A 23,219-nucleotide genomic window follows, 5' to 3' on the forward strand; every position below is an offset into this window, starting at 1 on the left:
TGCAGGAGGTGAGGAAGTTCTTCCCAGGATGCGTGGGAGGCGTTTGTCCCACCATCTCTAATTCCAGACTGCTTATTTGTGTTTCTTAGAGAACGACTTTGGAAATGCACAGACATGGTGAAACCTGCATAATGCTCTTTTTCAAACAAAGAGAGAAGCGAAGAGTTCCACTGGTTGACAACCTCCCTGCTAGTTGCACTTAATTGCTTTAAAAGGCAGTCATAAGGAGGTTTGGGAGGTTTTCAATGTTTAAAATCCCTTCTTGACCTCACAGTTTGTGAAAATTAATTCTAATACTTTTTGATTGGTTGAAGAACTGAGGCTCTGAGCATCCTGTGATGGGAAGCTGAAGCCTCTGCTTGGGCGTGATGTGGGCTTGTGGTCTGAGCGGCCAGCTCTGTGGAAGGCTTCGGCTCCTGAGAACACAAGAGACTGACGTTGTGATCATGGGGCACCGGAGTCTCTGCACCAACCGAGCTGGGGGCTCATCTTCTGATGTCATGTCTTTTTGCCTTTATACTGTTCATGAGTTCTCAAGGCAAAAGTACTGATGTGGTTTGCTGTTCCCTCCTCCAGTGGGCCACGTTTTGTCAGAACTCTCCACCATGACTTGTCTGTCTTGGGTGGCCCTGCACAGCACAGCTCATCGCTTCATTGAGTTACACAAGGCTGTGATCCATGTGATCGTTTGGGTTCATTTTCTGTGACTGTGGTTTTCGTTCTGGAGCGCACTGTCTGTGTGTGAAGTTCACAAGCAATGGCAAATAGAGAAGGCTGAATGACAGTGAGGAGTATCGATACTTTGCAACTTCTGACCAGGTTGATGACCCTGACACTGGGAAAGATTGAGGGCGGGAGGAGAAGGGGGCCACAGAGGATGAGATGGTTGGATGGCATCACTGACTCAATGGACATGAGTTTGAGCAAACTCCTTGAGATAGTGAAGGACAGGGAAGCCTGGCGTGCTGCAGTCCATGGGGTCGCAGAGAGTCGGACACGACTGAGCCATGGAGGAGTAACAAGCAGAGGCTGGGCGAAATGCACGCCCGTCCCTTCCCTTCCGCGCTGAGCGGACATAGCGGGCACAGCGGGGCCCTCACGGCGCACAGGAACCCATGGGTCAGAATCCCAAACAGTTTAAGGGCCAGGCCAGTCACGCAGCATGCAAATGGTGTGTGACCTTGTGAAGGGCCTTCCTTGTGTGATGGCAGGGATGGAAAAGGGCTTCCAGAAAGGATGGAGAGTAAGACTTTGGATAAAAGCGTGCTTGTTTCCAAAAGAGTCAAGCGCTGGGCTGTCGGGCCTTCTGGGATCCTGAGCTTGGAACAGTTCTGCGCTCGGGCACGCTCTTTGTCCTGAGAGGCCCACTCTGGTGCTCACAACCTGTCTGCCACAAGTGGAGCAGCGGAGGCCCCCCTGCTCTTGGTGGGTTGGCACAGGATGGAGTGGAACTCTGGGCCAGCAGTTACACAACCGCCGAGAACCTTCCAGGATCCCGCACTTCATGCCCTCATTGAAATTCAGGAAGCAGTCCCGCTTCCCTGGCTTAAGTGCAGTTTTGCTGGGCTTTTGTTCCGTCTGTGAATAGTTCTCACTGGACGCCAAGGCACAGTGACTCAGTAACAGGAGCCCATCACCCAGAGACCGGTGCTCCCGCCGCCAGAATCACCACGGAGGTAAGTGCGTGGACAGCTGGGAACCCCTTGGGTGGGGTACATCTGTGATCTCTTGTCTGGTCACCACCCTGGACCTGGGGTAACCGACACATCAAGGGATTTGTGGCTGCAGGTGCCAGTGGACAGTGGGATGTGGGGGGGAGGAGCCGAGGGAGCCCCAGTTCAGCAAGGTGCCTGAGTCCCTCCATGGATCTGGACTGGTCAGGGTGGTTTTACTGGGAGAGTGATTGTGTTCACTTGCGAAATTAAGTGTTCATTTTATTCTTCAAATTCACAGTACTTCCATACGCATGATATTTCTTTTATTGAAAACAAATATTTAAGAAATTTTTAATAGTTTTTTAATTTGTCTCTGGCTGTGCTGGGTCTCTGCTGCTGCACGGGCTTTCTTCTAGCTGCGGCACGTGGGGTCTACTCTGGAGTTGTGGTGTGTGGGCTTCTCGTTGCCGTGACTGCCCTTGTTGGGGCGCACAGGCTCCGTGGGTGTGGCGCGTGCGCATAACTGCCCCTTGGCGTGTGCGACCTGCCCAGACTGCGGGTTAGACCCGCGCCTTCTGCACTGGGTGTGGACTCTTTACCAGTGAGCCAGCAGGGAAGCCCAAAACAAGTATTTACTGAAAATCACTTCTGTGGGAGTTTTTTCAGAGTGATCAAAGTGTAATTTGTAATCTTATCGCAAATAAAGACAGGGCTGCGTGGTGAGTGCTGCGCTGAGCCGCTCACGCCAGCCTTGCCCCGGCCGGCCCATGGCCCGTGAGGAGCAGTGCCGGGAGGGCCTGGCGTACGACCGGATGCCCCCGCTGGAGCGCGGGAGGCCGGACGCCGCGGGCTACGCCCCGGACACCAAGCCCGGCGACCTTCAGCTGTCGTCGAGGCTGCCCCCATGCTTCAGCCGCAAGACGTGGGTCTTCTCTGTGCTGGTGGGGGTGAGTGCTCCCCGCCAAGGGTCCCCTGCCTGCGTGTGGCTCCCCGGGGCCCTGGGTCACTGCTGCATCTGAGAGCCTCACGGGTGTGACATGCTGGCTTGCTTTTGTTCTTTGGATTCTTTCCTGGTGGCCACCCTGTGTCCCGCAGGGTTGGGACAGTCTGGGGCCCACGCTGCCCGTCGGCCAGGTCACCTGTTGGGCCAGGGTGGTCTGCATGCCCATCACCTCCTGGGGGCTCTGCAGAGATGGGAGGAGGGGCTCTGCTCTCAGGACGGGCCTCTGGCAGGGTGAACAGTGGAAGGGGGTCCTGAGGCAGTATGCCAGGGCCACGGGACCGTGAAGACCGAGGGGCTGAAGGGGCAGGGCTGACAGGAGCTGGGGGCAGGCCCGGCGGACCGTGCCTGGGGTCCCAGGACGTTTTCTGACAGCTTGCGCAGGCACTCGGACGACAGCAAGAGCCATTTTGGCCTGAGCAAGCACGGTCACCGGGGCTGGCCACTGGCCCCACCTCTCCGTGGGCAGGACCTTGGGGGCCCGTGTGCCCAGGCCAAGATCCAGGATCCAGGCTGGGCCCTTGCCTCTCCCCGGGCCCAGGCCCTACAGGCCAGCACCCCAGTGGTCCTGCCTGCCCTCCCCCTACATTGCGACCCTGCGCCACTGAGACTGGAACCCCCACTACTTGTGTCTCAGAGGAGTCTCCTCCCCCCGCCCCTGTGTGGACGGCCAGCAGCTGGTCAGCCTCCTCTCACTCCCAGGGCCCGGGGCTCTGTGCCCTCGGCCATAGCGCGTGGCCCAGCTGTCTGCTCCTCACTTGGGGGTGCAGCGAGGGCTCCTCTGTCCCCGCACCCCCAGGCCCCATGCTCCCACTCCACGGTGCACAAGGCCCCCCTCAGACCCCGGGTCTGAGAGACCTCTACCTGTGACCTTTGCCCCATGGCCTTCTCCGTGGGGTGAGCTTCCATCTCCGCCTCCTTGAGGAGGACACGGTTGTGTGCTGGCTCCGTCCCCAGGCCCCCTGCGTGCATTGAGGTGCAGGCGTTGTCTGGGAAGCGGCACCTCTGCTTCTTGCTTTCAGCTTTGACAGAGTCTCCCGTCCCCCTAGTAAGTGTTGAGGCCCACAGCCTGAGCCTGGGGGAGAGTGGGCAGCTGTTGTCCTTCAGGAGGGAGTCAGGTCCAGCAGGATCCAGCTGGGGTGTTGGTGTGGGCAGAGTTAAGGTGTGGGAGAGGGCTTCCTGTCCCACCACCTGAGCTTCAGGCCCGCTGTCGTCACCGGCGTTCGTGCTGTCCTGCAGAGCTGCCTGCTCGTGACCTCGGGGTTTTCTCTCTACCTGGGAAACGTGTTTCCTCTGGAGATGGACTACCTACGCTGTGCTGCGGGCTCGGTGAGTAGTGGTCCTCCGTCAGCACTGAGTTCTTGACTCTGAGATTGACCCGTATCTGTGCTCACTTCTCACTCAAAAAATCTCTCTGTATACTTTGGCTTCTGTCGCTTTTGAAACGGATGAATGAAGCAAGCCTGCCTTACTCCACCAACTCCAGGGTGAGAAGCGGCCCTTTGATCTCTCCCAGGCGGCTGCGAGCTGCTCTGGGCTGTCCCACGAGCCAGCAGGGAACCCCCTCCGTGGTTTGGGGGCTGCACCTGCCCTCCCCAGAGCTTGTGCCTGCTCTGGGCTCAGAGTGCTGAGGCCCAGGGGAGCCGCTGGCCCGCACGGAGAAACACCCGGTGACCCCGGCCAGCTCGAGCACAGGGCACGCTCCCTGGGGCCTTGGGGGGGCGGGGCTCGCGCACCTGCTCCCTGCTCCAGCCCCGTCAGCACTCCCAAGTGTCTGAAAACTCGAGACCTACGTTTCCTTACCCTATACCCCTGCAGGGCGCACAGCCTCCGCTCTCTTAAAGAAAACCCGTTGAAAGAATTCCACTCACCTGCTGCCCTTCTCTCCAGAACCTGCTAGGTGGCCCTTGCTCTTCACTACTGGAGCAGCCCTGGTTGGGGGTCACAGTGACCTCTGACCCAGGTGGCTCCAGGGCCACGCTGACCTAGACAGATGTCCCAGCAGAATTGTCAGGGGTGACGGGGTGGGGGCGGGTCATATGGTCCCCCTGGCTCCTCCTCTGGCCCAGCCCCCACCCAACTCCTGCCAGGCTGTGTCGCCGCTGCTCCCTCTGAGGTCTGGGGGTCCTGGGGCTGCAGCGACACTGGCATGATCCCCGAGGCTCAGGCTGGCCCCCATCCCCTCCCTGCCACCCAGGCTCCCCCTTTTCATTGTCCTCGGCTCCTGGGAGGGTGCAGTGGGGGCCCCCAACAAGGACCCCAAGGGGCTCAGGGTCTCCTGGGTAATTCTTAGCAAGCCGCGCTGGTCTCAGGTGATAGGAAACTAATCTGCTCCAGGCGCGTCTGGCTAGGACAGTCTTCACCTTCAGGTGCCTTTCCATCATCAGAACAGTTAAAGCTGTTTCCAGAAGAATTATTTTTAAAGACCCAGACCCCTCCAGCTTTGAGTGAGACCACTGGGCAGAGGGGACATGCTTCGGGCCCTGCGGGTTTTCAGGACACGGAGCGGCCAGCAGGACGCTCACCCACTCTCTCTTTGCAGTGCATCCCTTCAGCCATCGTGAGCTTCGCTGTCTCGAAGAGAAATGTTAGCGCGGTGAGTCCAGCCTTCCACCTGCATAGCTTGAGGGCGGTACCAGAGGCCCCGGATGGCAGGGCACGCAGGTGGGAGGGCTGGGGGGGTGGGCCCAGGCCGCCCTTGGGGCACACCCTCTGCAGCCCTGCACCCCCTCTTCCTGCCCCCATGAGGGCTTAAGGGGCCGAGCTCACAGTCACCCCTGCTGATGCTAAGTGCCTGACCTCGGGGTGGTGGTCAGTGCCCGGGAATGAGGCTGAACGTCACACAGAGGTGAAGGAAAGCCTCCCGTCTTGTCTTCCAGATCCCCAACTTCCAGATACTGTTCGTGTCCACGTTTGCTGTCACCACCACCTGCCTGATCTGGTTCGGCTGTAAGCTTGTCCTGAACCCGTCAGCAGTAGATGTGAGTCCGCAGAGAGCCATGCGGTCTCCCGCACTCACGGGTGCCGCGGGCTTGGCTCCTGAGTCTGCTCAGCCCTGTGGGCCTGGAGCGAGTGTTGGCGAGCTGTCTGCTGGGCAGTTACGTAGGGATGTGTACCGTAGCTCTTGAGTCTGAGAATTTCACCTATGCTTCTGAAGAAAATAACTGTCTTCGATGCTTTCATTGGTGTCAGTGGATGGATACACTGATTTCTTGTATTGCTTTCATGACAGTTCTTAAACGTTCTGTTCAGTTCAGTTCAGTTCAGTTGCTAAGTTGTGTCCGACTCTTTGCGACCCCATGGACTGCAGCATGCCAGGCCTTCCTGTCCATCACCAACTCCCGGAGTTCACTCAAACTCATGTCCTTTGAGTTGATGATGCCATCCAACCATCTCATCCTCTGTTGTCCCCTTCTCCTCCCGCCTTCAATCTTTCCCAGCATCAGGGTCTTTTCAAAGGAGTCTTAAACAGGGTCTTAAACATTTAGCAGTACATAACGTATTTTGTTAAATGTGTGATGCTGCTGACTAAAGTCCCATTATTACTTTATGTTCTGCTAAGAAAAATGGAAGAGCCTTGTTGTTTAAATCACAAAAAAGCAGAGCAGAATCTCTTGGAAACAGGACCTGGTTAGGGATATCGCTGCTCTGTGTGTGACAGTGCACGCGTTTCTTTAAGATCGGGAAACGGAGGCCGTGGCCAGAGACACCCCAGCCCGGCGTCTGAGCAGGAAGATGACAGACGCTCAGGTCTCAGAGGAGCCTGTCTGCTGCCTGTCCTGCAGGAGATGAGTCTCTGCTTTCTTGACATTTGACCGTTAAGTGCTCCTAGCAAGGTTGTTGGATGTGAAAATCCATGTAAAACAATTATTTGTGCCAGAAACAGAAATTGTTGAAAATGTTACTGAAATACAGATAGCACTTTATGAAATACAGTATCAAGTTCCTGGGAATAAATGCAACAGAAGGTCTGGAGACTGTAGCAAGTCACAAAGCCTCACTGACAATTGCGATGCTTTTTCACGAAAGAAACTCTGCATGGAGGTGCTGCCGGCCTGTGGGCCCAGAGCAAGTCCACCCACAGGCAGGCCCCAGCAGATCCAGGTGGTACCCAAGGGCCGGGGCGGAGCCCCCTTGAAGTTCAGGTGGGGGTCTCCCCCTCCATTGCACAGCTGCCCTGGCAGGAGAGGAGGGCGCCTGCATCCAGTCAGCCTGAGCAGTCCAGGGTGTGGCCGTCCCAGGCTTGGCACACAGCTGTGATCGACTCGGCTTTGGCCCTGCCACCTGCCCACCATGAGGCCCAGCCAGTTGTCCCGCGGACACAAGAGCCCACGCTGTGAGGAAGGGGACAGGTTCTGTCAGAGCGGCTGGCTCCAGGCCACCGTGCGGAGCCCTGGGAGAAAGTCCTGGGCTGTAGCTGACTGCGCCAGGGGCTCGCCAGCAGGCAGCCGAGCCGAGACCCACCCGTCAGAGGAGGTCAGCTGAAACCACAGGAGATGACGTTCCCCGCATCAGTCGGGCAAGGGCCCAGGGGGCTTCCCTCACTTCCTGCAACTCCTGCTGCTGCGCAGGCTCTTGGCAAAGGCCTGGAATTTTCAGGTCATTTCGAAAGAGGTACAAACCTCAGAGAGACACTCACACGGGTGACCAGGCAGCGTGTTCCTAGCAGCCCTGTTGATGGTGGCAGGAGTCCCAGACCAGAACATAATCCAGCACCCGTCACCCAGGACGGCGCCCCACACAGAGTGGATGAAGAGGCTGCAGATGTGCGCAGCTATGCACGGCATTTCCCCTCCTCCAGGGCTCCCCCAGGAGGGCTCCTCCTCCGGTGGCCTCCCCCGGGGCTGGGCCGCAGCATCCCCCCACCATCGCTAACCAGACCCATGGGCTCCTGCACCTCTAAGGCCCAGCCAGGCCACGTGGAGGACGTGAAGCTCGGACACCTGAACGCACGGAAGGACCCCAGGACCACGAGGTCGGACTCCCAGTGTCCAAACAGGGTCATGTACGATGAAACAGGAAACCCTGAAGCCCCCCGCCGTGAGGCCACCAGGGTGAGGGGGCTGCTCCCCTCCCCCTTCTGCCTGTCTCCTCCTCCTCCCAGGGGGAGGCCACGCGGGGTTCCAGTAGAGGCTCTGCTGCCCCCGTGCCCGCACTCCCCACCCAGGCTGCTCTGTGTCCTCCTGGGCGCTGCTTTCTTCAGGGAAGGACCCAGCTCCCTGGCCTCTGACTCTTCCCTCAGCAAATGAGGCCGACGTGGCACATCTCCATGGGCTCCTTGGATGCCCGGGAGGGCCGTGAACCCACCTGACGCAGCCAAGCCCAGGACACCGCGGGGTCCATCCTCCCCACGGCCAAAAGCTGCCTGGTCGCACAGCTGTCCCTGCACGTGGCATCTCCAGCCATCCCGTTTTCCCATCTGATGACTGTGGCGTGGCTCCCAGCTGCCGCAGGTCACCCTCGGATCACTGCCACCTCTGAACCCCTCTTCCCAGGCAGGTGCCCTCCTGAACCTCCTTTCTGTCTGCTGGCTGCTCCCGTCCTCGGCTTCTCCTGAGTTGGGTCTCCCCGTGGTCAGCAGCTCGGGCCGTGCCACGTGGGCCAGCCCCTGCCTACACCCCCGTGGGCTGCTTGGCGGCCGAGGCGAAGCCAGGCTTCTCAGTGTGGCTTCGTGACTTCAGTTGTCTTCCTCCTTCAAAGTCGACCGCTCTTATTTCAAATATGTTGGAGGAGAAGATTGCTGAGTTCCCAAAAAATACAACTGAGATTCTGTTGCAATTAGTTGAAGTTTATAGAGTAACCTGGTAAGAACTGACAGCTTTGTTGTGTGATGTCATCCCACCAGGGGCACAGACTGTCTCCCCCCTCACAGCATCTGCCCTTTATCAGGGTCGGAATGTTCCTGTATTAGACAGTCTCTACATAATTCATGGGCGTGTTGCTAGTATGAATGGTGTCTTCTTTCTCAAATTATATTTTTAGATGGGTTGTTCCTAGTGCAGAGAGAAGCTTCTGATTTTCTTTTTTTTCCCCTTTATTTTGAAGTGTTAGAGACTGAAAAGAATTTGCATGCACAGTACAGAGCATTCCTGGGTGTCCTTTATCCAGTTGCCCCAGTGACAGCATCTTATGTTGTCAAATCAACTGACATGGCATGTGTTAATTTAGACTCCATTGAAATGGTAGCCATTTTTAGAAGTGGATTTTCATAAGAGGACTTTGTGTCCGGAAGCCTTGCTGGACTCGCATCCTCCGAGCGTCCCTCTTGGTTGCGCTGGTTTTCTGTGCAGGCCTGTGTCACCACAAGTGACACTAAACGCCCTGCTCAGCCTGCCCCTCAGTCCCGGTGTCTTCATAGCTTTGCCCGGGGCTTCTGGCACCTTGGGCCTTTCTGTCTTATTCCTGGTTTTAAATGGGCTGGATCTAAAGTTGCCGTGAACTTCCTTCTTTTTCTTCTTTGGCTGCGCTGCCTGCAGACTCGCTTTTGGCTTGAGGGCTCAGTCGTTATGGGCGTGGGCTGGGTTGCTCTGCGGCACGTGGGAGTTTAGTTCCCCAACTAGGGCTCGAACCCACATCCCCTTCCTTGGAAGGCAGCCTCCTAACCACTGGCCCACTAGAGCAGTCCCTCCATTAAGTGTTTTATACATAACTTTCACCAAGTTAAAACCTTGTCTTCAAGTCCTGGTTTGCTGTAAGTTTTTCGTTTTAAAAATACAAACATGTGCTGCTTGCTCTTGAACTTATTGAGATGCTCTGTCCTCATTTACTTTATTAAATGCACTAATTTTTCTGGTGTTGAAACTTTCCTTCCGGAGATTAGCTTTACCTCATCACAGTGTGTTATTTTCAGTGTTTTGATGGGCCGACCAACCAGTCTCCTCGTTAGGGTTGCTCATCAAGTTTCCTGAGTGAAATGGACCTACATTTCCTTCGTCTGGTTTTAGAACCAAGGTTTTCCTTGTTCTCATAAAATGAACGCAGAAACTCTTACCTCTTTTTTGCTTTTTGCAACATCTTGACACGAGAAGTCACTGCTTCTGGAAAGTCTGATGGAACTCACTTGTAAAGTCATCTCGATGATGACTGTGGTGAGGGGACAGCTTTCATTATTAGTGTTAAAAGTTTTCTGTCTGCCGCGGGGCAGCTAACTCTGTGCACCGCGACTGCCGAGCCTGCGTGTTGTAGAACCCGACAGCTGCCAACAAGAGAGGCCACCGCAATGAGAAGTCTGAGCGCCGCAGCTAGAGAGCCCCCTCTTGACTCCACTAGAGAAAGCCCACGCACAGCAGTGAAGACCCAACAGAGCAAAAAAAAAAGTACTGAACTTGGGCCCAGGCAGTAAAAGTGCCAAGTCCTAATCACTGACTGCCAGGGAATTCCTGATTAGTTGGTTTTATCAGTTCAGTCCAGTTGCTCTGTCGTATCTGACTCTTTGCAACCCCATAGACTTCAGCAGATCACCTGTCTGTCACCAACTCCTGGAGCTTGCTCATACTCATGTCCATTGAGTTGGTGATGCCATCCAACCATCTCATCCTCTGTCGTCCCCCTCTCCTCCTGCCCTCAATCTTACCCAGCATCAGGGTCTTTTCCAATGAGTCGTTCTTCACATCAGGTGGCCAAAGTATTGGAGTTTCAGCTTCAGCATCAGTCCTTCCAATGAATATTCAGGACTGATCTCCTTTAAGATGGACTGGTTGGATCTCCTTGCAGTCCAAGGGACTCTCAAGAGTCTTCTCCAACACCACAGTTCAAAAGCATCAATTCTTCGACGCTCAGCTTTCTTTATAGTCCAACTCTCACATCCACACATGACCACTGGGAAAACCATAGCTTTGACTAGACGGACATTTGTTGGCAAAGTAATGTCTCTGCTTTTTAATATGCTGTCTAGGTTGGTCATAGCTTTTCTTCCAAGGAGCAAACATTTAATTTCATGGCTGCAGTCACCATCTGCAGTGGTTTTAGAGCCCAAAAAAACAAAGTCTATCACTGTTTCCATTGTTTCCCCATCTATTTGCCATGAAGTGATGGGACTGGATGCCATGATCTTTGTTTTCTGAATGTGGAGTTTTAAGCCAACTTTTTCAATCTTCTCTTTCACTTTCATGAAGCAGCTCTTCAGTTCCTCTTCGCTTTGTGCCATAAGGGTGGTATCACCTGCATATCTGAGGTTATTGCTATTTCTCCTGGCAATCTTTATTCCAGCTTGTGCTTCATCCAGCTGAGCATTTCGCATGATGTACTCTGCATATAAATTAAATAAGCAGGGTGACAATATACTGTCTTGATGTACTTCTTTCCCGATTTGGAACCAGTCTGTTGTTCCATGTCCAGTTCTAACTGTTGCTTCTTGACCTACATACAGATTTCTCAGGAGGCAGGTAAGGTGGTCTGGTATTCCCACCTCTTGAAGAATGTTCCATAGTTTGTTGTGATCCACACAAAGACTTTGGCATAGTCAATAAAGCAGAAGTAGATGTTTTTCTGGAACTCTCTTGCTTTTTCTATGATCCAACAGATGTTGGCAATTTGATCTCTGATTCCTCTGCCTTTTCTCAATCCAGCTTGAACATCTGGAAGTTCTCGGTTCATGTACTGTTGAAGCCTGACTTGGAGGATTTTGATCATTGCTTTGCTAGCGTGTGAAATCAATGCAGTTGTGTGGTAGTTTGAACATTCTTTGGCATTGCCTTTCTTTGGGATTGGAATGAGAAATGACCTTTCCCAGTCCTGTGGGCACTCTTGAGTTTTCCAAATTTGCTGCCATATTGAGTGCATCACTTTACTGCAAGAGTTACTCCAGGTATCTCTTGACTTCCTACTTTTGCATTCCAGCCCCCTATAATGAAAAGGACATCTTTTTTGGGTGTTAGTTCTAGAAGGTCTTGTAGGTCTTCATATAACTGTTCAACATCAGCTTTAGCATTACTGGTTGGGGCATAGACTTGGATCACTGTGATATTGAATGGTTTGCCTTGGAAACGAACAGAGGTCATTCTGTCATCTTTGAGATTGCACGCAAGTACTGCATTTTGGACTCTTCTGTTGACTATGAGGGCTACTCCATTTCTTCTAAGGGATTCTTGCCCACAGTAGTAGGTATTATGGTTTTATATCACACAGTTAAATTGACTTGTTGTGTATTGTGTGAATTTAAACACAGGCATGGATTCTTGTAACTGCCAACAGTCAGGATGTGGGTCAGTCCTGTAACCCCCAACAGCCTGGTGTTTTCCACTTGAGGCAGCTATGCACAGAATTACTGTAAATATGGGCAGGTTTTGTTATAAATGTGAGTTTTCATTCCTTTAGTATAAATACCCAGGAGGGAACAACTGCCAAGGAAGCTTGAGGTCAGGGTTGGCAGGCTACAGCCCAAGGTCAAATCCAGCCTGTGAACCAACAGTGGTTTAAGAACAAAAATCCACAACCAAGAAAGAAAAGGCTTGCCTGATATCTAACTTTGGACAGGAAATGTTGCCCGGGCTTTGAAGAGGCCACTGAGCCCCTTCATGGGGCTGTCTACGTTTACTGGATCAAAGTGGAGAAGCCAATTTTATAAACGTGTATGTTTTCCTTGGGCAGATCAACTTCAATCTGATTCTGCTGCTTCTGCTGGAGCTCTTCATGGCGGCCACAGTGATCATCTCTGCACGGTCCAGTGAGGCGCACTGCAAGCAGAAGGTGGGCCCAGCCTGCGGCACAGCTGCACCACAGACCTGGCTGCGGAGTGAGGGGTCGATGGCCCCGGGGAGGCAAACAGAGAGATGCGGACCATCTCTTCCCTCGTCTGATTCTGACCAAGTACCTTCCCCACCCCCAGCAGTGCCACAGACAGAGCCCAAGTCAACCTCAAGTATCACCTTGTAAACTAGGACTTCAGCAATCACACATTTCCATGTGCAAAGAGAAAGTCCATGTTTGAACTTCTGCTCTTAAGCCTGAAGATCCAGGAGCATTGCCTAGAAACTCCCATTTCAGACCGTCCCTGGAGCGGTGGCCTGGACATGGCCACCCCTGTAACAGGGTTTGTTTCTTTACAGGGTTCCATCTCTGACAGCACCAACATTCTGTGTGAAGTGACATTTCCTGCTCGGGTCCTGAAATCCTACTCTGTAAGAAAGGCTTTTTTCCCCTCTACTTGGTTTCATGGAGTGGTGGGGGGAGGGGGTGTACGTGATAAATACGGAGTGGGCGTGTCCACGATCACAGGCACCGCCCTGGTTGGCAGTGCACCCCTGTTCCATAAATCCCATGTTAACTGTGTTTTAAGCCCTTTCCAAAATCTTTTAGTCCACTTGTTCTATTACTGAAAGGTCTGTTAAAAACCTCCCAACCTGAGTGCAGATTACGGATCTGTCTCTGTAATTCTGCAGCTTTGCACCATAGAGTTTGCTGGTTTTTAGTACACACAACTTTAGAATCCCTTCCTTACGCCTGTCCCCCCATCCCCCGCCCCCCGCCCCCTTTTTTTAAACCATTACGAGCAACTCTCCAGAGTCGTGGCCTTTGCCAGGACAGTTGCATCATTAACTACGCGAGTTGTCTCTTGTTAATATCTCCTCACCGTGTCTTCCATTCCTTCCAGCCCTTTCTTCCTGCACATCTGGGTGGTTTCTGTGTGGCATATAGGGGCTGTGTGGACTGAGCCGGGTCACCCGGAGCACAATTCCTGGCACCTTCGTATTTATGTATTTCTCCATCTTTTTCCTATTTTCTGTGGCTTTTCCCACTTTCCTTTGAATTGGTGGAAGCTTCCTCCTTCCTTTTCCCACAAATTTGTGTTGGAATGCATATTTTCAGTATTCCTTTGGAGATTATCCTGCGTGTCACTGCATGGGGGGGGCACCCTGCTCCTCAGCCCCGAGCTTGCAGGAGCCTCCCCACCCGCCTCCCGGGGGCCCTGGGGAGCCGCCCCACCCCCTGGGAGATGCTGACCCTCGATGTTTGCCTGCCCCCAGGTCATCGAGGTGATTGCAGGGGTCTCCGCCATCCTCGGAGGGGTCATTGCTCTGAACGTGGATGACGCCGTCTCGGGCCCGCACCTCTCGGTTACGTTCTTCTGGATCTTAGTGGCCGTGAGTACACCGGCGGTGCCCGTGGGGGTGGCCAGCCTCTGAGCTCAGCTTCAGGGGTCAGGCAGGATCGCAGTGGGAGTGCCGGGGCACCCGGGCTGTTTGGGACCCGGGAGGAAACGAGTCAGCCTGTTAGCCTAGCTGTTTTATTTTATTTTATTTTTTTGTATTATTTTTCCAGGAAAATCCTTGTTTCATTATTTTATATAATTTTATAATGTATAGCATTCATTTTGTTTCACATTTTAAATGAAGGACACGTGTGTTATTTTACACTGACTGCAACAAGTGAAGGCTCAGCTTGGCAAGTGCTCACCGCTGGGTCGCTGTTGCAGACGGAACGTCCACCCTCTCATAAGCAAGTCTCAGTTGACTTACGCAATTGAATGCTATTCGCCCCTTAAACTGGGAAGCCCCCTGTGGAGCGCCTGCCCAGCCCCGCCACGCTGCGGCCCTGCCGTGCTGGGGTGCCTGGATCCCAGTCCGCTTGGGGCAGTTACCAGGGCCCCCCGCGCCCCGAGTCTCCCCGTGTCGTGTGACGCCCCAACCGCACAGTCCTCCGGAGCCTGGTGCTCCCACACCCAGCGTGTGGGCGCTTCCCTTTCCTCTGTGGCTGCGTGGACGGCTGGCTGGGGCTTGGACACACCTGGGCTTAGCAGGCCGTGTTGGCCGGGACGGCGGAGGGTGCCGGGTGCCTGGTGCGGGCGGGTGGATGGCCAGAAGGTGGGCTCGGGGGTTGGCGACCTTGAGGAAGTCCAGCCCCCGAACTTCCCCCTGCCTGGGTCGTGTAGAGTTAGATCTGGCTCCTTAAAATAAGTAGCACAGGCATTTGTTACTAACAAAGCGGCAGGGACGTTGGCCCAGTGGAGGCCCCCGCCGTGGTCGAAGCGTGGTGTGCGGTGGCACAGTGTCTCCAGGGCCCCTGCGTCTGACAGCCCAGCTGAGCCCATGCAGCCTGCCCTGGTGACGGCCCAGAAATGTCACGAATGAGGCACAGGTGAGGGCCAGCTGAGGGCTCCCCAGAGACGAGAAGCACGAAGCTTCATCCTCACCTGGACCCTGAGCTGCGAGCAGACCCAGCTGGGCCAGGACACGGCAGGGACGACTGCAGCTGGACGCAGACCCTGCCCTGGACACGGCCACTGAGTCCGCGTCACAGTCTGGGCTGCCGCTGAGCTGGGAGGGAGCAGGAGATAGGCACTCGGTGTTGGCGGGGTGCCCGCCTCCCGGCCTGGCCCCCAGCCGCTGTGGCGCTGAGCAGCGGGGCGCAGGGTGCCTCCCCTGCCTCCCCCGCACCCTCTAGCCCCGAGTGGCCGGCCTGAATGAGCACGGGGGGGCAGGGCAGGTTTGGGGCCGGACGTGGGGTGTCGGCTCTGAAGCCTTCTCTTTCCTCCGCTCTCAGTGTTTCCCAAGCGCCATCGCCAGTCACGTGACGGCGGAGTGTCCCAGCAGGCCTCTGGTAGGTGACACCCGGCTGGGCCCAGGGACCTCCTGCGCAACCTGCTGGCCTGAGCGGGGTGGGGGTGAGCACCCGAGGGGCGTCTGCAGGGCCTGCAGGAAGGCCGGGCGACTGTCCGAGGGCTGGCCCGTCTGGAAATGAGCAGCCACGGCAGGTCTGGCATGAGAGTCGGGAGAGATTCTAGGGACTCAGCAGAGGCGGCGTCCTGTCATGGTGTGGGTGTTGAACTGCCGAATCCAGTCTGAATGCCCCAAGGTGTGAGCATCCCAGCTCGGCCGACTCCTGGGGCTGCGTGGCTTGTTTTGGGAGGTCAGAGGAGCAGGTTGGAGGGCATGGGGAGGAGGCCAGAGATCATTAAGTGCTGTTTTATGAACAGAGTGAATTGTGTGTCAGTTGAGAAAGTTCAACACACAGTGCGTTTTGAATCAAGGGGCACACTGGGCACAGAGACTCAGCAGGCCCCCCGCCAGCCACAGACCCGCAGACCCAGCGGAGTCCTGAGTGACGCTGGCCCCCGGCCCCGCCCCGCCCGCTCCCCCAGGTGGAGGTGCTGATCGCCGTCTGCAGCCTGGCGGCCCCGCTGCTGTTCACGGCCTCTGGGTACCTGTCCTTCAGCATCATGAGAATCATGGACGTTTTCAAAGACTACCCACCAGCCTTCAAGGTCTGTGTGCTTTTATTTTAATTAAACCCTTAGAGACACAGTGCCGCTGAGCTGCTGCCCAGGTCCGGAACGCCTGCCTTCACAGGCGTGTCTTATTTTCTCAGCCCTTTCTGCGTTCATTTGTGTTTTAGAGTCACATTCATCCAGTCTCATGAGAGACCCCATTGGTTCCTGGGTAAGCTGAAGGGAGCGAGAACCTCCTTTTTAAGGGGATTCTCTGGGGTCCAGTGTCTCCCCCACAGGCTCAGGCATCAGGCAGGGTTAGTCTCAGATGCCCTGGATGATCCCAGTAAGACGGTGTTAAGAGAAATTTCAAACATATCAGGAGAGTTGAAGGTTAATACAGTCAACACTGAGGTTCTCTGGTGGTTTGTGTGTGTGTGTGGTGTGCGCTGACGGGTGGGCAGAGCACACACAGGCGTTGTTTTCTGGAAGCATCTGAAAGGGAGTGGCAGATGCTTGAGGTGACCCTTGGCCTTCGATCCTCTGCATGTCAGCAGTAAGGCCAGTCCTGGCACAGTTGAGGCAGCTGGCCTAACAGCTGACAGCACAGCCTCCCTCGGACTGTCCCGAGAAGACGCTCCCAGGGCTGTGGTCCTCAGAGCAGTGAGGTTCATTCACCCTTGCACTCTGGTGTCCTCGGATCTGGGGCAGCCCCCGCTCCCCCCAGGCACTGACTTTCTGGAGTGCCGGCCTGTGGCCTGGGAGATGCCCCCGTGGGTCTGTGTGCTGCAGTGTGGGCAGGAGTGAGTCCAGGAGTGCTGGCGCTGCGTGCTGGCCAGTCTGCAGTGCTGCCGGCGGGCTTCCCAGGAGCTGCAACCCCTTGAAGGAAGGAAGTCCCAGCGCCGGCATCTGTGGGTCAGCGCGGCTGGCGGCACACTCCCTGGGCCACAGATGGGGTCGGGGTGTGTGCACCTGTGTCTGCCCAAGAACCGCCCCCGGGGGACGTGCGCTGGTCACTGTCCACAGAGCGCTGCGTCCCTGTTCTCTGGGCTCCCAGATGCCAGCCCATCAGCCTCTCCCATCAGACGCTCGAGATGGCCCAGCTCACCTGGTCCTGGCCCCGCCCCAACTCGCCCTCGCCCTGGGAGGGGAGCCATGTACCCATTCCGGCGGGGGTATCATCATGCCTAAGCCCTGTCAGTGGACAGAACTGAGAAATGTGTGTACTTACAGATCCTGAATGTATGTTGGTATCTCTAATTCAAAATTTTACATTCTAGGGTTCCCCCAGCCTCTGTTGTTTTATATTTGCCTTATTTTTCTCTTAGTCCAGAGACCGTGCTTCCTGGTAGCACTGACTGTGGTTGCTGCCATCTTTGATCTGACTGCACACACGTGCTCGCAGTGATGCCCTTGGGCGAGCTGACGGCTCCTCCACCCACTCGTTCCGGGAAGGAACCCCCGCTGGGTGGCCGTGCTGCAGAGCCAAGTTTAACGGCTTCTGTTTGTATTCAGTTTGGGGCTTTGATGCTTTTTTCCCTCTTGTTAGTACTTTTGAACATATAAAACTTTTATGTGGTTCAAAAGTGAAATCAACCGGAGGCAAACTCAGAGCGGTTGTGGTCCCACCCACGGCCCCCCGCTGCTCCCACAGGCAACTGTGTGTATCTTTAGTTTCCTTCTTTCCTACAGAACAGGTCACTCTAATATATCTCTGCACCTTACCTTTCTTTTTTTAAACAATTTATCTTGGTGTTTCCTCATCACCCAAAGGATAGATGCATTTATAGTTTAGTTGGATGTTGGCAAATCCCCTGGAGGCTCCTCTCTTTCCTCCCACCAGCGGTATGAGGGCATCTGTCCCCTCATAGCCCGGGAAGGGTGTCCCCCGGGACTTGTGACACGGCTGAGAGATGGAGTCTTGTGGCAGGGGGGCTGAAGCACGCATCTGAACACACAGGTCGCTGAGGCCCTTTCCTCTGTCCCAGGCCCTGCCTTTCTCCTACAAGCTCTGCCTGTGTCTCTTGCCCATTTCCTGCGGGCTTTAATAACGCTGTCAACACAGGAAGCCCAGCCCTCCGTCAGACACGGAAGATGCAAACAGCGGCCTCAGCTAGGCAGCTGTTCCATTCTGCTTGCTGTGATCTGTCTCATGTGGAAGTTTTGTTGGTGTTTTACACAGTTAAATTTGTCCATATTTTCCTTCATTGCTTCTGGATTTTGAGTCACAATTAGGAAGGCTCACACTTGTGTTTGTGCTGGAGTTTAACCCGGAGCATGGCGCGAGGAGTGGGCCCAGTCGGACTTTACTCGAGTAGCTCATCTGTGAATGAGAGGTTCAGCCCCTTGTATTAGAAAGCCCATCTTTTTCTGTCGTCTGAGACTCTGCCTTTTTCATGCACTGAGTTTCTGTCTATCTGGGTCTCTCTCTGCCATGACTGTCCTCTCGCAGCCAATCTGTGCCGCTCTGCCCACCCTGGAGGTTGGCACCAGGCCATCACCACCTGGCTGGCTTGATGCCAACTGCCCTGCATTTCAGGGCTTCCTCACTTCTGTCACTTGTTTGTTCTTATATATGAATTTTATTTTTTAGATTTGTAAGAAATGTTTTATTTTGAGCTGCGTCGGGTCTCGGTTATAGCGTGTGGGATCCTTCGTTGCGGCACGTGTGTTTCTCTCTCGTTGGGGCATGCGGGCCCTCGAGTGCAGACTCGGTGGTAGCGTGTGGGAGTCTTCATTGCGGCACATGCGTTTCTTTCTCGTTGGGGCACGCGGGCCCTCGAGTGCAGACTCGGTGGCTGTGGCACTTGGGCTGAGCTGCCCAGCAGCGGGTGGGATGTTAGTTCCCCAAGCAGGGATCAGTCCCACATCCTCTGCTTTGGGAGGCAGATTCTTAACCACTGGACTACCAGAAAGTTCCTGTGTGAATTTTAGAATCACCCTGCCTGACTCAAGAAAACACAGTGTTGAGTTTTTAGAAAAACTAGACTCACCCTTAAGTATGCAGGTTAACGTCAGAGACACTGAGTCTCTTTTTTTTAAACAGTGACCCTACCTGGGTTCTTTGTCTTAACGTTTGGTTGCTTTGCGTTTCTGAGGCTGGAAGGTCACCCTGCAGTGTGAGGAGAGAGCCAGTGGTCTGTGGGTGTCTTTACAGACCCTAGGGCTTCCTCCTAGGGTTGCTGGCAGCCCCTTCCCCAAGGCGTGCCACCCCCTGCTCCTGTGGTCCCGGGCAGACGCCTCCTCCCAGTAGTCAGTACAGGCCCCCCGGCTTCTGCTGGAGCTGGTCTGCCGGTCTTTCTTTGGAGCCTGTGTCCCTGTTTCTCCTCCGGCTCTGGGCTTCCACTGGCGTCTCACACGGAACTCGCCTTTGCGTCACCAGGCACCCTCCGGGAGGCCATAGATCATTTCAGCAGCTCCTCTCTGGCCCTGCTGGGGGGCCTAGAAGATGAGCCGGGCAGCACCGTCGGGGGCCTGGCTGCCTTTGGGTCATGTTTGTGCGGGTCTTCTGTTAAGTCCAGGATGACAGAGCTCAGACCAGAACTGAGCTCCTCAGCTCTGGCTCACTGCAGTGATCACTGCCCTGGCTGGTGACACAGTAGGGCCCCCGAGGAATGGGAAGCTGAAACCGCTCCATGTAACTACCCCAGGGCTCAGGGTCTCTGCTTTGGGAGCCTCCCGGCCGAGGGGCCACACAGTGGGGTGGGGGGGGGTAGCGGCTGAGAGGGAGCAGGGTGTGCGGCCTGCCATCCCCCCCTCCCGCCCTCTCCCCCATCTCCTGCTCACCTCTCGCCCCCAGCAATCCTACGACGCGCTGCTGCTAATGCTGATGCTGGAGCTGCTGCTGCAGGCGGGCCTCAACACAGCCACGGTCATCCAGTGTGTGCGCTTCAAGGTGGGCGCGTCCTGGGACGCCGCGGGCGCCCTGCCCAGCCCGCAGGAGCGCCCGGTGGCCGGGGAGGTGAGTGGCCTCTGAGCCCGTCCGGAGGGAAGGGGAAGGGGGGCCTGCCATCCTGGGACCCTGGGCAAAGCGACGCCACCCAGGCTGACTTCTTTCAAGACCTGTTGGGTCACTTTCTCTTTTTAAAACAAAGAAAACTCTTGAAAAGGTGCAATACGTTTATACAGTTTTTAAGCCAGCCAGGCAAACACAAATCCATTTCTGAAAAGATATTATGGACTGAATGCTTCCAGTTTTACTCTTATAAGTGAGCTGAGAACTTGGCAAGCATCTTCAGGGATCACCGGGCTCTCCCTCCAGCAGCCTGGCCAGGAAGGGGAGCCCAGCCCACCCCCTGTAGATGTGCGTCCAGGGCCCGTGGCGCGGGCTCTGAGGACTCACGCCAGCCCTTCGACCAGGCTCACGGCCGCTGCACTCTGCCCGGGCCCCGCCCCTCATCCCCACAAGTGGACGGCTCCTTCCGGGTGCTGTCTGTCTGCTGCGGCACTTTGGCTGGACACACCTGCCCACTGTCCCCCAGGCGGCACCATGCCCTGGGCACCTGGGGAGGGCACCCTGGGTGGACGGGACACTCCTCCTGCCTGGCTGCCCCCTGGGCCCACCCGGCTTACTTATGGGCTGTGCAGGGCAGCCCAGCATGGACCAGGGCCCCTCCGGGAAAACTGGGTTTAGTGTAAAAACAGGTGAGAAACGCAGGCCCGTGGGTTTCCCGGGGGGACACGGCGAGTCGAGTGGGGCTCCCCTGCGCTCCGCGCGGCACCTCCTGGGGCGAGCCCGGCACCACCGGCCCCCCATCCGCTGGGCGCTGCTGGGGCGGTGTTGCTCGCTTGTCCTTCCCACCCGGCTGCGGTCAGTCTCCCGCAGGGACCGCTGTGTCCCCGGGCCCCATGTGAGGTCCACCTGGCTCCATGCCAGGACGTCAAGATGCAGCGTCAAGCCAGTGGTTCCTCCCGGCTGGTTCCAGAGCTGCCGTTCTGGGGCTCAGGAAGGCAATCCGGGCAGCGGTCCACCCTGTTTGGCGACCACTGGCTGCTTCAGACGCCCTCCCTCCCGGGGGTCACAGCCCTGGAGCTGCCTCACAGCCTCCAGGGCCAGGTCCAGCCTCCTGGTATGGGGGGCATCTGTCCCCTTCCCCAGGAAGAGCTGGCGGGACTTGCCGCTGTGCCCTGGAGAGCATTATTGCCCGTCCGCAGCACTTACTGAGCACCTGCCGTGTGCCGAGACTGCCCTGCCGGGTGCAGGATGCGGGCACGCAGGAAGAGGCCTCACGAGGCAGGTGTGGGTGCCAGCCCAGCCCCTGCGGACAGCACGGGGGGGGGACGTCTGGGAGAATTGGGAGGGCCAGTGAGGGGGTCAGGGCCTCTCCTGCTTCCTGCATGGGCTGGGCGGCCCCGGACAGATACGCTGTCCTCAGTTGCAGGTGGCCAGAAGCCCCCTGAAGGAGTTCGACAAGGAGAAAGCGTGGAGAGCCGTCGTGGTGCAGATGGCCCAGTGACCACACACGGGCCGCCAAGGCCCAGGGCCCACGCCCCGGCACCCTAACACCCAGACGCTAGTTGCCCCCGAGCTGCAACCCCAGCCCGCCCCTCCCCTTTCCTGCGGAGGGCCAGGTTCAAGGTGGAGTTTTCTCATTTCTTGTGGTTTAATTGTGAAATAGGCAAATGTTGACTGCTTTGTGCTTATTGAGGGGTGATCATTTCAGTGCTGCTGAGGTGGCCTGACCATAGGAGCCGCGGCACGGGGGCCCCTGGTGAGGAAGGGCCAGGCCGGAGCCGAACCCTGCCGGCGCTGATCACTGGGCAGCCCCGGGCCCCAGGCTGCCGGCATGCTCGCCTGCACCGTGCTCGGCCTCCCTGCCCTGCTTTGATTTGCACCTGCTGTGTGCTCAGCCCTGCATCCCTGCATGGACCTTACCCATCTCCACACTTCTGTCCTCCAGGCGAGGGGGGCAGCCTGCCAAGCCTCGATTTCCCCCGGAGCGGGCGGAGCTGCTTCCTGCCTGCCCCAGAGCCTGCAGAGCCCTCAGAGCTGCAGGCGCCGGCAGCCCCCACTCGACCCGCAGTGTCCCCGTGTGAAACCCACAGGCCTGTATTTCTGACCTCTTTTTACACTTAACCCCAGTGTTTCTGGAAGGGCCCTCATCCATGTTGGGCTGTCCGCACGGCCAGTAGAGACCCAGCTCAGTGGTGGTCAGCGTGCTCTTGTCCTGAAGCCTCTGTCAACACAGAAGTCCACCCTGATCGCTGTGGCAGCTCAGTGTCCTCCGGATGGGCCACGGCTGTGGCTGAGCCTGTCCACAGCTCTGAAAATGGACAGGCCACATCTCCATGCCTTGATGGCCTCGTGTCCCCGGCAGGCCGGGCAGACACAGGCCTTGGTCAAGTCCCCAAACAAGCACGGGAGCATTGAGGGGCTGTCTGCACACAAGCAGACCACACCCACCCACGTGCAGCCCGTGGGGGCCAACTCCCCCTCCCAGCTCCTCAGGCTGGGTGAAAGCCACGGGGGTAGCGCAGGTGACAGGGATGTCTCTAGGAGGCCAGGAAGTTGGAGCCTGACAGCTGGAGTGAGTGCCTGGGGCTACACAGGCACTTCTAACTTCAGAGACAGCACAAAGCATTCACACAAGTGGGGTTTTAAACTGCATAGTCCTGTCTCTGTCAATTTACATTTTTGTGTGATATAATTTAATACTGCCTGAGCAATAAATGCTAACATGTCATTGTGGCCAGTGGCCTATTTCACTTTGGGTCGCCCCGCATCTCCGTGCCCAGGTTCCGAAACAACTAAGACGTAAAGCATGGTGGGGGGATGCTTTTAATTCATGATTTACCATAACCTTGAGCCAGTCTGCAGGTGGGATGGGAGGAGGCTGGAAAGGCACTGGTGCCTCCCCCGGGACCCCCAATCCCCCACAGAATAGGCACAGAGCCTCGCTTTGGGGTTATCTAGGGAAGTTAAATGCAAAATAAAGATGTTTAAACCAAATAAAGATGACATCTAGATTTTGGAAAGTTACCAGGAGGAAGGTGCCGATGGGGTAGGTGGATCTTTCCTATTCACCCCTCCCTCTACAAAGATGCTGGACCAGAGAAGCTGGACATCTGGGTGGCTGGGATGCTGGCTGGTGCTCGGAACTCCCGGGGCAGCACTTCAGGCCCCACGAGTGACCCAGGGAACATGGTACAGCTCCTGGAGGGCTAGGGTCATCTTCCCAGGAACACTGGATGGGGCGGAGCCTGACCTGGATGGTCGGCTAGTCCTGCAAGGGCGGGGTCCCAGGTGTGTGACCTTCGGGTCTTTATGACTTGGGGGACTCTGATTGCCACGGCGGGTCTGTGTGACCCCGACAGCCGCGCGGGGCGAGATTGCGTGACCCCGGGCAGGGCGCATGCCACTCGTGGGCCCCCCTCCCCGCGGACACCATGCTCCGTGCCCCGCGCCCCGGTTCCCACGCCA

The 23,219-nt window shown here is 56.3% G+C and overlaps 1 protein-coding gene across 4 annotated transcripts; it reads left to right on the forward strand.

Moving 5' to 3' along the window:
* The first annotated feature begins 1,536 nt into the window (after positions 1–1,536).
* Positions 1,537–22,482, forward strand: MLC1 (modulator of VRAC current 1). Of its 4 annotated transcripts, none has more exons than XM_043440697.1 (12): positions 1,537–1,676; positions 2,362–2,602; positions 3,895–3,984; positions 5,198–5,251; positions 5,535–5,636; positions 12,244–12,342; positions 12,702–12,773; positions 13,620–13,736; positions 15,136–15,192; positions 15,734–15,856; positions 19,599–19,760; positions 21,175–22,482. In XM_043440697.1, exons 2-12 carry the CDS (start codon positions 2,423–2,425, stop codon positions 21,253–21,255), a joined length of 1,137 nt encoding a protein of 378 aa, XP_043296632.1. In that variant the 5' UTR covers positions 1,537–1,676; positions 2,362–2,422; the 3' UTR covers positions 21,256–22,482. The 4 variants fall into 4 exon arrangements, with proteins under 4 accessions (XP_043296632.1, XP_043296633.1, XP_043296634.1 ...); XM_043440698.1 differs by having other exon boundaries at positions 21,181–22,482; XM_043440699.1 differs by lacking the exon at positions 15,734–15,856.
* The last annotated feature ends 737 nt before the right edge of the window (positions 22,483–23,219 follow it).

The sequence above is a fragment of the Cervus canadensis genome, chromosome 21, assembly GCF_019320065.1.
Source record: "Cervus canadensis isolate Bull #8, Minnesota chromosome 21, ASM1932006v1, whole genome shotgun sequence".
In the NCBI taxonomy this organism is placed as follows: domain Eukaryota; kingdom Metazoa; phylum Chordata; class Mammalia; order Artiodactyla; family Cervidae; genus Cervus; species Cervus canadensis.